The sequence below is a fragment of the Lycorma delicatula genome, chromosome 1 (assembly GCF_047948215.1).
Source record: "Lycorma delicatula isolate Av1 chromosome 1, ASM4794821v1, whole genome shotgun sequence".
Lineage (NCBI taxonomy): Eukaryota > Metazoa > Arthropoda > Insecta > Hemiptera > Fulgoridae > Lycorma > Lycorma delicatula.
In genome coordinates this window covers 160934839-160948397 of record NC_134455.1, presented here as the reverse complement: position 1 = coordinate 160948397, position 13559 = coordinate 160934839, and the positions used below count along the sequence as shown (strand labels likewise).

The window sequence follows — 13559 nt, the reverse complement described above, 5'->3', positions numbered from 1 at the left end:
TTAAAAATCTAAGAATATAGAATAAATAAACATAAAGGGGTTTCAGTTGAATTATATTAAAATTAAACCGTGATTCCAGTGTGTATGTGCTTATTAAATTTTGTGTAGGCAAACTACATTTTCAATAAATTGTGATGGGACACTGACAGCTTCTACTCATTCCCACCAGAAATATAAAGGTAGATCGTATACATATATTTGAAAAAGTAATCCTTATAATAATTAAAAACCAAACAGAAATATTTGAAAATAAAAATAGAAAATTGAAAGACATGGATGCCAGTTGATGTGTAATTATTATTATCTAGTTGGTAAATTGTACTTAATAGTTAAATAAACAATCCTTAGATGTTATATCTACGATTGTTTAAATTTCCTTAAACATATTATTCACTGTATTGTGAATACAGTGATTCTACTTACAATTTGAGTTTGCTTGTAAAAAGTATATTAAACAATGGCAGCACATCTACAGTAGTTCTCTGTATCAGGGTAATTGCAGCCAAAAAACCTTTTGTGGGTACTAGGGCGCATTACAAATATACATTTTTGTAAAATTTCAGTTGATGACTGTACATAGTATATTATGTTGTAAGCATGATTAGAAATAAACTTCTGCAAATTGTCTACAAAAATTTGTTAAGATAGTTCATAATGGAGCGGAATGTATATTTTCAGTGCTTATAGAATAAAATGAACCGTGTAAAAATGCAAATATATTTCTTTGTATTTAATAATTTAACTTTAAAAGAGTATAAATGAGAATTACCTTATGATACTATAACTTTTAACAATAAATTAATTATCCTTAAAGTTTTTAAAATAAATCAGGTATAATGAAATTAGTCACTATTTCTCATAATTAGCTGCTGTTATCTTAATAATTATCTTGTTTTTGAATGAAAATTCATTAAAATTTATTTCCAGTGCACAACATGGAAGTATTTAAATTGATGCCAGCTTAGTTTTCAGTAATTTTGATCTTTGATTTTGCCTTCTTTACACTTATCAATATCATCCATTATTACTATTTAAATACACGGACAAAGCAGGTAAGAGGAGGGAGAATATAGACAAAATTGCATGAAAAGCTTGAGAAAAATTACTCCCACCACTATGTGGCTCACACCTATCGTGCACTCAAAGCATCTTTTGACAGTGATGCTATGCAAACTGCAGAAGTTAATTCTTTGATGTATTTTTATATTGGGAATAAGTACCCATTACAAAATGTAATACAATACACTGCTTACAACATAGTCAAGCATATTTACAACTTACATCAGTACCTTTTAGCATCATTTAACAATAACTGACATCTCGAATACATTACAAGCTAAGGTATAATAACATAATAGATGTATTCATAGTTTAAGTTTAGCTGCTAATTATAATAAATTATATTTATTATCAGATACAATGTTAAATGAAACAAGTAACAGTTATTTTTAAAAAGTTAAGTATGATTAGTCCATATTTTGTACTGCACTGATGTGTACAAAATTATACATACTATTGTCTTTTATTTAATTATAATAAATAAATGGCAAATTTATTTTTTTCTCATTGTTTTTTCTTTTTCTTACATTTTTAACAATGTATATGAGAACAAGTATAAAATTATCTACTCAATATAATTTCTTAGTAATAAAATGAGTATTAAGGATATATTTGGATGTATTATATATTTGGATGTATATATTTGGATATATTTGGATAAAAAGTAAAGGATATATTTGGATGTATTGATATTAAGGATGTATTTGAGTATAAGGATGTTACTGTTTTGTATATTTGTTTTTGTGTTAACAAAATTTGGTTTGACTTCATAAAACTTCTAACTTAGCAATTTTTTTTATGACAGTTACAACTGTAAAATATAGGTTGAGTTATTTATAAAACAGTTATAAAAGCTACTTCTAGAAATAACATATCCATGATATTATTTTTAAGACATTATTAGTATTCAAAATACATACAAATAAATAGGAAAGTAAATGACTAGAGAAATCTGTTAGAATAAAAAGTTTTCTTTGAAGATATGTTATTTCATTACTCAATTTTTTATTAGAATTACTTAAGTAACTCTGCTTTTGTATTGTGTATATATATATATATATATATATATATATATATATATATATTGTAAAAGTAACAGTGCTTTTATATATATAATTTTATTTAAAATATTTATTATTTAAGAACTGCTTGATTTAAGCAGTTTAGTCTTAAAAGGCTACCCACACAAAAAAATATGAGTTATTTTCATAGGCTAGCTAAAAACACTGCTACTGAAGTATGAATTTTGCATGTTTAGAAAAATATTCATTAATCCCTGAAATACTGATGGGTTCCAATGATTTTTCTATTGTTCTCAGAAAAACTTGTAATCTTAATAAATTCCCATAATTAGATAAAAGTTAATATGTCAAATTAAAATTTAAGAACTGTATTACTACAAATTCTTCTTTTTAAGCTGTATAACTCAAAAACAGTACTGTCACATGTTTGCAGCTCAATCAGGATATTGAAAGATTGTCAGTCAAAAATGTTTATATTATTACAATTTATTAGTTTAAAAACATAAGTAAAACAAGACAAATCAATAATAATAATAATGAAAATAGTAATAATAAATGATACTAATAAAACAAATAATAAAAATATTAATCACAACCACAATAATAATAATAATAAATGTCGATATTAACAATAAACAGTGATCACTTATAAAACAGAATTTAAAGTAATCTTCTAAAGTAAAATTTTAAGTAAAAGGATTTGTTTATAGGTAGCTAAGTATTGAAAAGCAGAATTAAGTCCCATTGAAAAAAGACATCATGACCACTAGTCTTAACACTTTTAACCACTAGTTTTGTATTAACAATAGTACAATAGATAGACAAGTATAAAGTTCTTTTACAGCAAAACCTTTGCTGTTTAGAAATAAAATTAATTTATGTATGAAATTTAGTACATTATCTCTTTCACATATAGTTTAACAGTAACTCATCTAATGATTTCCTGTTTTCATGTACTGTCTACACTGGAATTACTTGTGAAGTCACCTTAACCGCATTGGAATATGTACACACTGACCTTGCAGAATACTCTTGCTTAGAACTTTTTTGTAGCACTCTCTCGCAAACTGACATCATAATGTCTTACTTTACACTGATTTCATCTAGTCTTCCCCGGAGTATTTATACTCAATCCTCTTTACTTGCAGGAACAGGCACAACTTGAAGCATGAGAATGATTATCTGCCCTCACACATTCCCATGAAATTCCTACCCTGGTCCAGTAACTTGTCCCACAGAACATCTGTTTAGGTGTGTCAATGAGCAGTATTACAAAAGACGATTGTTAAACGAATCTGTTACCTATACTAAAAAGGTTTCTTTTAGCCCCTTTCTGGATTCCTCCCATTATTATTTGTTCTACTATCTTCTTTTTAGTTGGCAGGAATCTGTTACTCAGGTCCATTATACCGGGCTTGTTACAATACATATATGTATGAAATGTTACTTAGTTTTTTAAGAAAATTGTTTTCTCCATAAGTATGCATTTTCAAGCAATATAAAACAAAAAAAAATATATATCTTTTTCCATTTTGAAAGGATTATATAAATCCATTTTTGGAAGAATACATAAAAAATTGCTGAGAGCAAATGGTAAAAAGAGCATTTAATTATGTTATATTACTAAAAATCTTTTAGAATAAAATGTTTACTCTAAAACTAACTTAGGTGTAAACCAAAAATTACCCTGTTGAAGTTTTCCCACTCCAGAACAATCAATGCTGTTGATCTCAATCTGTGCTCTTGTGTTCTTTCTGTACCATTTGTTTCTGTTATCTTGACCAGAATTTATATCTGTATATAGGATGAAGTCATTATTTATGCTAATTTCCTTCCAAAGAATATAAGAATTCAATCCCCTTAGGAAATAATATTGAATTATACTTTTTCCAGTACCTTAACTGGTTTTTTTTTCCTTATCCAAGTATATAACATCTTGTCTTGTGGGAATACCATGTATATAACAGTTGTAATCCTCCACAGTACTTTGTTTACTTTCTTCCATATTTTCTATTACTGCTAAATAAAGTTTCTTTTTAAGAAATAAGCTCCCTCTCCTTTTTTAGCTGGTTTTTCTTTTTTGTTATAGCGGTTCTGTTTTTCTTCGAGTGTCAGTAAAGAAAGCAGCATTTTGTTAAAACTTGTTCACCAATGGAAGGCTTAAAAAATTGTGTAGATGATTGCTTTATTTAAGTAGAGTACAAAAACTCAATTTTACCATTACATATTAGCCTAAAATTAATTTTCTAATTTTTTCATTATCAGGATTTGATTTTCCCCTCTGTAGAAGAAAAATTGCAGACAATAATTACAAGTAAAGTTTCAGAAAACTTAGTTTGATTCCCCAGTGTCAATGATCTATATTAGGTAGGCATTTGAAGAAGTAGTGTGTGGTTTTTTTTTTCTAATCATACTATCCACTGAAAATTATCGGTAAGACATTACTGACGTCTGAATTGATGATTTTAACATGATCCATTAAAAGTTTGATCCTTGCATATGGAATCATAATCTGACTCATTTTACTTCCAAGAGTATGGTTGTTTTTTAACAAAGTGAAAAAACTAAACATAAGACTCAAAACTGACTTGCCAAGCATTTTTCTAAATCATGAATTAGATTGTGGAATCAATTGTACACAGAGTAAGGCTTTAATGTGCTTATTACTAAGCCCATGCTTTAAAGAACAATGTTAAATCTTTATTTCACTTGTGACAACCAGCATCCTTGGCTTCAGTGTATGTTTTGCTCAAATATTATGTGTGTTTGAAGCTATATATTATGGAATATATTTATTTGTTTCAATAACCTTCACATTCAAAATACTTAAAGATAGAAGTAGATTAAAGAAGTCAGTTGGCATCAGACTGTTCAGGGACATAGCAAGGTCCACGTTTGCAAATGAAAGAAATTGTGAATAAAATTTGCTTTTTTCATATTTAGTTAGCTTTTAACCAACTTTCATCATCATCCAAATCAATATTATTTTCTAATCAGATTCCTCTGAATCCTTTGTGCAAAATAAATAAATGTTTATAGGCCTAGGGTGTTTATAGTCTCTGTTTATGGACCTAGGCTTTGAAACTCTCCTAATCTCATGGTTATCACTATCATTTACACTGTATAAATAAATTAAAAATGGGTTAGAACTAGATGAAGAAGGATTTTAAAAGTTGGTTGTTTGCCACTATTATCTTCAAAATGTTCAGTAAACTCATCTAATCTGGAATCTGCTTATTTCCTGTTCAAGTTCTGCTGTCAAATGTTTATTGAAAACAGAATTGCTACTTGTTCTTTAATTAAATTGCATGTAATAAATTATAAGTATATTAAGAATACAAATTACAATAATCAAAATTTCATATATCATACTACAAAAATTGAAATTATAAAGCAAACAAAAGAATTAATTGTGGCACAACAATGTTAACAACATGTATGGGATGAAGTTACTAATGGTCAGCAACAGGCTATCAACATATCTGTTTGGAATATTTTTAAATTTATGGTAAAAATTATGTTCATAATAAAAAATCATGCTCAACTGAAAATATTTCATCACTCTTTTTAAGCGACTTAAGAATATGAGCTCATCTATAACTAAGTGGGATTTTGTTTATTACTTGTGGAAATTTAAATTATTTTTTTTTGTTGCATAAAATACAAAATGTCTTCATCAGTTCATAAATTTATACTTACTGGTAAAAGTGGCTTTGCTGTCAGTCTTAGAGGTCTCCTGAATAATACATGGGGGAGAACATCTTTGCAGATGGCTGAAAACATGTATGAGGTTTGTTCCAGAAGTAACTGTACTGATTTTTTTATCTCCTTCGAAATATGACCCTTGGAAAGTTACACAGCGGTTCCAATGTTTCTTCCACTGTTCATAGCAGTACCAGAAGTCAATTTCCTTAAGTGTGTATAGCTCATCGGTTACATTTTTTATTTTTCCATTGTCCCAAAATCTACTTGTCTCAACTAATCTCAATTTCAACTTGGGGAAGAGGTAGAAATCATATGGAGCTAGATCTGGGCTATTGGAAAGCAGTGGAAGTAGGGGAATGTTTTTCTTCATCAGAAATTCTCGAATTGAAAACGAAGTGTGAAGTGGCACGTTATTGTGGTGCAGCAACCATCATGTGTAATGTCTGTTCAGACTCGCTGAAGCTTTTTTCGAAGTCTTTCCAAAACATCTTTGTAAAAGGTGCTATTAATTGTCTGCCCTGGAGGTACATATTCTTTGTGCACAATGTAGAGCTCACACCACTTCCATATTTTTATCATTTGTTGACTAGGTTAGTCTTCCAGAATGAGGGTTGTCTTCGACATTTTCTTAGCCATCTGAAAGCTTTGTGCCACTTAAAAACCATAGTTCTTGTTAGAGTGGGATCTCCATAACCTTTGGTTAAAGAATTAAATGTTTCTGTGGCAGGCTTGTTAGTATCACACAAAATTTGATAGCGTGTAACATTCAATATTTTCCTCCATCGCAAATATAACAAGGTTATAAAACATGTACAGCAGTAGTGTGCGATTGACTAAATCAATCCAGTTGAAACAAGTATGTACATGCAGCCAAGATCACACCTATGCACTGATATACATCAAGGATGTTTTACATTACCTGTTCGTCCATAGGGAAATCAGTACACTTACTTTTGGGATAAACCTCCTATACCTGAAAACAAATGTCGTTTGTAACATTTGAATAATTTATTTCTAGTTTTTCCTATTTATTTAGCAGATAACTAAAAGTAATAATATAATAATCGTAGCAGTTTAATACGAACAGAAATGTTGTGATTTATAAATTCCTTCATTATTTTGGTGCATGCAGTAGAAAATGAATCAAAGCTGCTTTTCTGCTCTTATTGTATATACCTTATACTAGTAGATTTGATTTTTTTTTACAAACAATTTTTTACTGTTAAGTAACTGAGATTCGACCATTGATTAATGTTTGAAATAACCCAATCCTAGAGTTAGTCTTTGTTTTCTTAACTGATATGTATCAGATTAAGTAAATCTCAAGGAAAAAACCATTATAAAAAAATATACATATCTGGAAAATCATAGTTATAATCAGCTTGTTTTACCATAGCAAATTTACTTCAAGTTGTTTCACTTAAAATAATTTTAAAGAATTTATGTAATAAATAATGTTTCCAGATTGATCAAACTAACTCCTTCTTTTAAAGTGTTGAGCATAGAAAAAAAATAAATCTCTTATAATTAAACAGTATTTCAAGTTCGTGTTGACTTGACCTTAATGTTATCTGGTTTTTTTTTTTTTTGGGGGGGGGGAGGAATAATACTCTACATAATTGGGTTTTTGCTTCTATTTATTTGATGAGTTAATTTTTCAGATTGATTTTCCTTTGAATTAATTTTACTCTTTGATTTTCTAATGGGAAAATCAAAATTAGTTTTGTCAGCTCAGTTGGTATGTTAGTATTCAAATCAAAATTGTAGGACTTGGAAGAGCTATAGGTAAGTAGGAAGTGCCTCTCTTTAAAGATTTTGAGATCACAGTCAAACATTTTCCTCTACTGGTATTCAGGGAGACTGAAAATGAAAACTTCTAAGTTTGCTTTTGTAAAGAACAAACATGCTATCTCATTCCATTAATGTTCACAATCAACAGTTCCCTTTTTTACCTTTCATAAAGGTTTTTTCCCCTTTAATCGCTAATTAAATTATTTGACTTATTTTTGAAAACATCAAAAAAAATTTATTTAATTTTATACTTTTATGTTTTCAGCTGACATTATCTCCTGCGTTGAATTTAACCATGATGGAGACCTGTTGGCTACCGGTGACAAAGGAGGACGAGTTGTCATCTTTCAGAGAGACCCTATTGTAAGTGCAAAATATATTAAACTTTTTGGTTGCTAAATATTTTTATTTCAAATTACAACATATGAGGTCTATAAATAATGAGACTGGTTTAGAAAAACTTTATTTACAATCCAATTATACATGGACTCTTATCACCTTCGAAATAGTTTCCTTGGAAAGCCAAGCAATGCTTCAAATGGCTTTTCCACTATTCATAGGAGTGTTGGAACTAACCAGATGGATAAAATCCTTCAGATTTTGTTTCTGGGTCATACCCAAATATCGAAGATTCATCACCAATAATAACATTTTTTTTTAGAAAATCAGCGTTAGTTTCAATTCGCCCTAGAATATTGCGCCACTGTTCCATCCTGTTGTTTTTCTGTTCAACAGTGAGGTTTTTTGGGACCAATTTTGCACAATCTTTTTTCATGTCCAATTCGTTTGTCAAAATTTGATGGACTGTGGTATGGTTGAAATTCAGTTGTTCTGTAATCATTCTGACAGTTAGTTGTTGGTCGTACTGTAACAAGTCTCTGATTCGCTTAACATTGTCATCACTTTTTGACGTTAATGGTCTTCCAGAGTGTGGATCGTCTGCAACTGATTCTCAGCCATCTGAAAATGTTTTAAATCACCTAAAAATTTGGACTTGTTGCAGAGCGTCATCTTCATATGCCCTTTTCAATTTTGAAAAAGTTTGTAGCATTCTCACCAAGTTTAACATAAAACTTGATTGCCAACGTTGCTCATAATTAATATCATTCATTTTGTAATGCACAACAAAAATTTGTTTCACAAAAAGTTTGTGTACATCTAATGTGGTAACAATAGACTAACAAAAATATTAATACCTAATATAAATCTGTTCATATAACCATATGTTTACTAGTAACTTTACAGTGTTGCCACTTTAGCTGCCAAAAAAAACTACTCTTATTACTTTATTTACAGATATTATTGTAAGACTCATTATTTTCTTACAAAATTAATGTCCTTTGAATTACTCTTATATCATTAATAAAACTTTACTTGCGTAATGAATTAAATTTTTAATTTTTGTTATACTGACATTCATTACCCAAAGTAATGGGATCTGTATTAAATTCAAGTATAAGACTTACAGGGTTTGGTCTGTAAAATAAATTTTCTACAGTCATGACGGCATGAATTACAGAGGTGTTTTATGTTTGAAATTAATAATTTGTTTAGATTTTTATGTTAGTTCTACTCGCTGATCGATAGAAGTGATTGATCGTATTATATTTTTTAAAATGTAACATTATTAGTCATCGCTTTCTGTGAAGGTGAGCTCTGTTGAGAATAGCAAAAATATTGTACAAACATTTAGGCCACCGCAAACAAGGGATTGTTTCTTTCGTTCTTACATCCTCTTCATTCTGATGCTGCAGGGTAGAGATATACACAGATAGTGTTATAAAAATGATGAGCTACCTACTGACTGCTTGGCTACATTATCAACTCAGGGGTTGGGTAAATAGATAGGTATGAAATCACTGGTACAATTATGACATCATAGCCATACTTGCTGTGCAAGTACAGATTCCTTCTCTCTGAACATTTGACTATTTGTCAAATTGAATCGGACAGCTGCTTACTATTATATACATAATCTTCCATCTTATTAAATTTGAAACTTATTATAACTTTGGAATGATTAAAAAAGAATAAACAGTGTGTATAAAAAGTAGAAATTAATGTTTTTATTTATCTTCACTTTGTATTTTGTCATCAATTAAGATATTTAGTCTAAGATTCTTATATAAATTTTATATTTTTGTAAGTGGTTATTATAACATCATTACAGAAAATTATGTAGTTATTTTATGTACACATCGAAGTCATGAAAATTAATGACATGAAAGTAGAGAATGTAATTGCAAAACATGAAGTTACTGGAAGCAAAATATTGCAAGATTCTAACATTCAATTTCTTTATTTAATATGTTACAAATCTGTTGAAATCATTTAGTTCATTTTATGGTATGTTTATTTTAAAATATTTCCTTTTTTCCTATTATTATTTTCAATTCCACACTTTAACTAGCTTGTTGGCTAATATCCAGAAATTTTCTCCAATATTTACTTAATTAGTGTAAAATTGCTTACTTTACATATAACTGAATTGTTAACATCATATGCAAGAAATATTTTTGTTCCTTCTTTTTATAGCTGAGTTTTCATATCTTTTATGAAAAGTGAACAAACAGTTTTTGTGTGTGTTGCGCACATGCGCCCACACACACACACACAGTGTCCCACAAAGAGAACTTATTTAGTATCATTTGCCCAATCACCCGCCAATTCTGTTGACACTTTATAGACCTTTTAACGAAGGTTCTAAAAATGTTTTATAAAATTTCAGCCTTCAAGGATTTATAGAAACAAAGTGGCAGTTTTCAAATAAAAACAAAAATTTCAGATAAACCACATTTGTATTCCTTACAAAAAAGCTGGTAAAAATCAGATGATGTATTGTTTAACAGCTTTTCAAATTCAAGAAAACAAGTTAATAATAATTTGTAACCATGGCTAGTTAACTAACTTTTTAATTATTCTAGTTCTAATTACGATCTGTTTTTTAATAATTTTTATCAATTACTTTGTAATGAATAAAAAATGTGGCTTGTCTGAAATGGATGTTTTGATTTAAAAGCTGCCATTTTGTTTACAGGTCTATAAATCTTAGAAGGTTGAAATTTTAACAGAACATTTTTAGAACCTTCATTAAATTATCCTGTAAAGTTTGAATAGAATCGGTGGGGGAATGGGTGAGTGATACTAAATGTAAAGCCCCTCTTCATGAGACATAGTATATATAAATTATACTTTTTTTTTATATGTAATATATAGGCGATTCAGAATTGCAAGGCAATACTTTGGGACTTGATTTCTTACATCATTATTACAAAAAAAAAATTAATATATTCCGAAAAATTACTTAACAGGCATATATCTAGAAATGATATGTTTTCAAGTTAGTGAGTTAGTTTGGCTAGTGAAATCTTTTATCCTGATTTCTGCTTCAAGGTTAAAATTAAGCTATCGTAAATCTCTTGGTATCAAAAACTACACAGTACAAAAGTAAATAACTTAAAATAACTTTTTACAAGTGAAACGTTTTGTTTCTTGTCCAAAATTAGCTCTTGAAGTATTGCCACTTAATTTTGTATTGTCCAGCTTGCTATAGTATAATTTATATACTTATATGTTCATAATGTTTATTGTATTTGAGTAAACCAAGTGTAAAGAATAATGTTCAGAATGATTTTTCTATCAGTTTTTGTATAGGGTGTCCAAAAAAGAACTCCATGGTTTTAAATTAAATTTACTTTATTACATTTATAAATTACAAATGTATGGGTTTCATTTATGAAAGTACAAATTCTAAATTTTCTTTTACCTCAATATAATCCAGTTTGAAACCATTTACAGCCCTACAGACATCAAAATAATAATCCACCTCATTCCACACTGGTGATCATGTTTGTAGGAATCACTTTGAAACTGTTGTTATTCTTCGATGCGGGATTTCAAGTGACTAGAATTTCTCTTTGTATATGATATCTTTTATATAACCCAAAAAGAAGAAATTGGCATCAAATCAGGACTTCACAGTAGTCAAGTGATAGAAGCTTCTTCATCTATCCAGCCTCAAAAAAAGGGAACCTGTTGTTGAGCACATTCTTCACAACTTATGTTTGAGTTGGAGGGACTCCATCCTGTTGGAAAATTAGACCCTCCATATTTTCACTCTGGAGAAACATAAATTTCTCTAACTTGTCAAAGTACACTATGCCCCTAATAATTTGCTCATGAGAGAAAAGGCCCAAAAAGATTGATTATGTATGATACCATTCCAAACATTCACATTCAGAGAGTTGTGACTGAATTCCACCAATTCTTGTGGATTTTTTGAGTCCCATACAATTATGTTGATTTAAGACTCTATTAACAAGAAATGTTCTTTTCTGCCAGAAAATAAAATGCACTCAGGTAGTTTTATTCAGCAGAAATGAAGTCATACATGGCTGTTACAAAGTGAACTCTTTCTGGTGTATTGTTAGAATTAAATTTCATAGAGTAGCCATAGTGTTTATAAGTACAAAGTTTCAATCACTTTTGACAAACATCATGGAGAATACTTTTAGGAATGTGTAGTTTATGATTAACACTATAAACTGAACATCTTCGATTTTGTTGGAAAGAGTCAAATTCTTTCTGGATTTTTGACACTTGTTTTAGGCTTACCAGGTGGGTGTTCTTTCAAAACGCTTCCAGTTTCCAAAAACTGTTCACACCACTTATGTGTCTTTTTTTCACTCTGAGAATTTCTGATAGACTTGTGTATTATTTCTTTGTATGAGAGTTGCTAATTTTGTTTCTATGAACCAGTACATACGCTGTATTTTCTCTTGTGGTTTTGCCATGTACTGTATCCCCGGCTCCTAACAGATTGGTCTGTGCAACACTAACGTACCTGCTACCTGACAGACAATATGTAAAAAATAAACTTAATTGTTGCTTCAAGATTACGCATAAAACATTATTCTAAATAAAAACTATTTGTTCTATAAATTCTATTCATTCTGGAGTTCTGTTTCTGACACCTGAAAACGACATTGTCATGTATGTTTCATAATAATATACTGTTTGTTAAATTTGCTGTCCTGTTATAATAAATTAAAAGTTCCCCACTAACATTTTGGCAGTTTGAAGAAACTCCCAAAGTAGGTACATATCACTATGATATGAATGATATTTATGTTTCTAAAATACCATTTTATGTCTCTAGAAATATTTTTTACTCGAAAAAGAGAGCATTAAGATTTTATTATTAAGAATATACTTAATAGCTCTTATCCAAAAGTATACTCTTTTTAGGTTAAAGTAATTAAAATGTTTGTTTATTACATTTATTAAGTGTTTTACTGGTTGTCATTAGTTGAATATTAATAAATTGTTATATACTGGTTGTCATTAATTGAACATTAATAAATTGTTATTTCTTATTTTGTATTTATTGTAGATTAAGAAGATTGTAGTTATTACATTGTTAGTATATTTATAATTAACACATGGTTGTGTATGTTGTTAATAACAATAACGTAACACACTCTTATATTGAATATTTATGTATTGAGTACAGTAATATGTAGATCTATACAAATTTATAACATAGAATTTACTGATAAAAACCAGTAGTAGGTATTTTTTCTTATTTAAGGGTGAACTGATGGAAATTTATAATTATTTTATAGATGACAGGAAATCTGTGGGTTATCCTAAAGAAAAGCATTAGCTAGTTTGTGGATAGTATATGTTGTTGTAGTTTTACAAAACCAAATTAGATGAAATGTAAAATTCTAGTAATGAGGTAAGTACCCACATATATCTAAAAATGAAAAGTTTCACAGTCCAGCTTCTTGAAAAACGCAGTTTTTTTTCTTAATAAAACACTTCAAACAATGGGCACAAAAGGTTAGCCAAGAAATATCTTTCTAAAAATATTTTTTATGCTAACATGTACATTATTGTAATCAAATTGATTATACCTCTTGTTCTGTATTATAAGTTTATTTTTTATATTATTTACGTGGAGGTTTATTTTTTTCTTCA

At 29.0% G+C, this 13559-nt stretch overlaps 1 protein-coding gene across 5 annotated transcripts in view; it reads left to right on the top strand.

Moving 5' to 3' along the window:
• tws (protein phosphatase 2 regulatory subunit tws) overlaps window positions 1–13559 on the top strand; it is a 320410-nt gene that overhangs the window by 273967 nt on the left and 32884 nt on the right. For all 5 annotated transcript variants that reach the window (XM_075366074.1, XM_075366069.1, XM_075366090.1 and 2 more), the window contains one exon: window positions 7843–7940. In XM_075366074.1, coding sequence (XP_075222189.1) covers window positions 7843–7940 — 98 coding nt within the window. The remainder of the gene's footprint in view (window positions 1–7842; window positions 7941–13559) is intronic.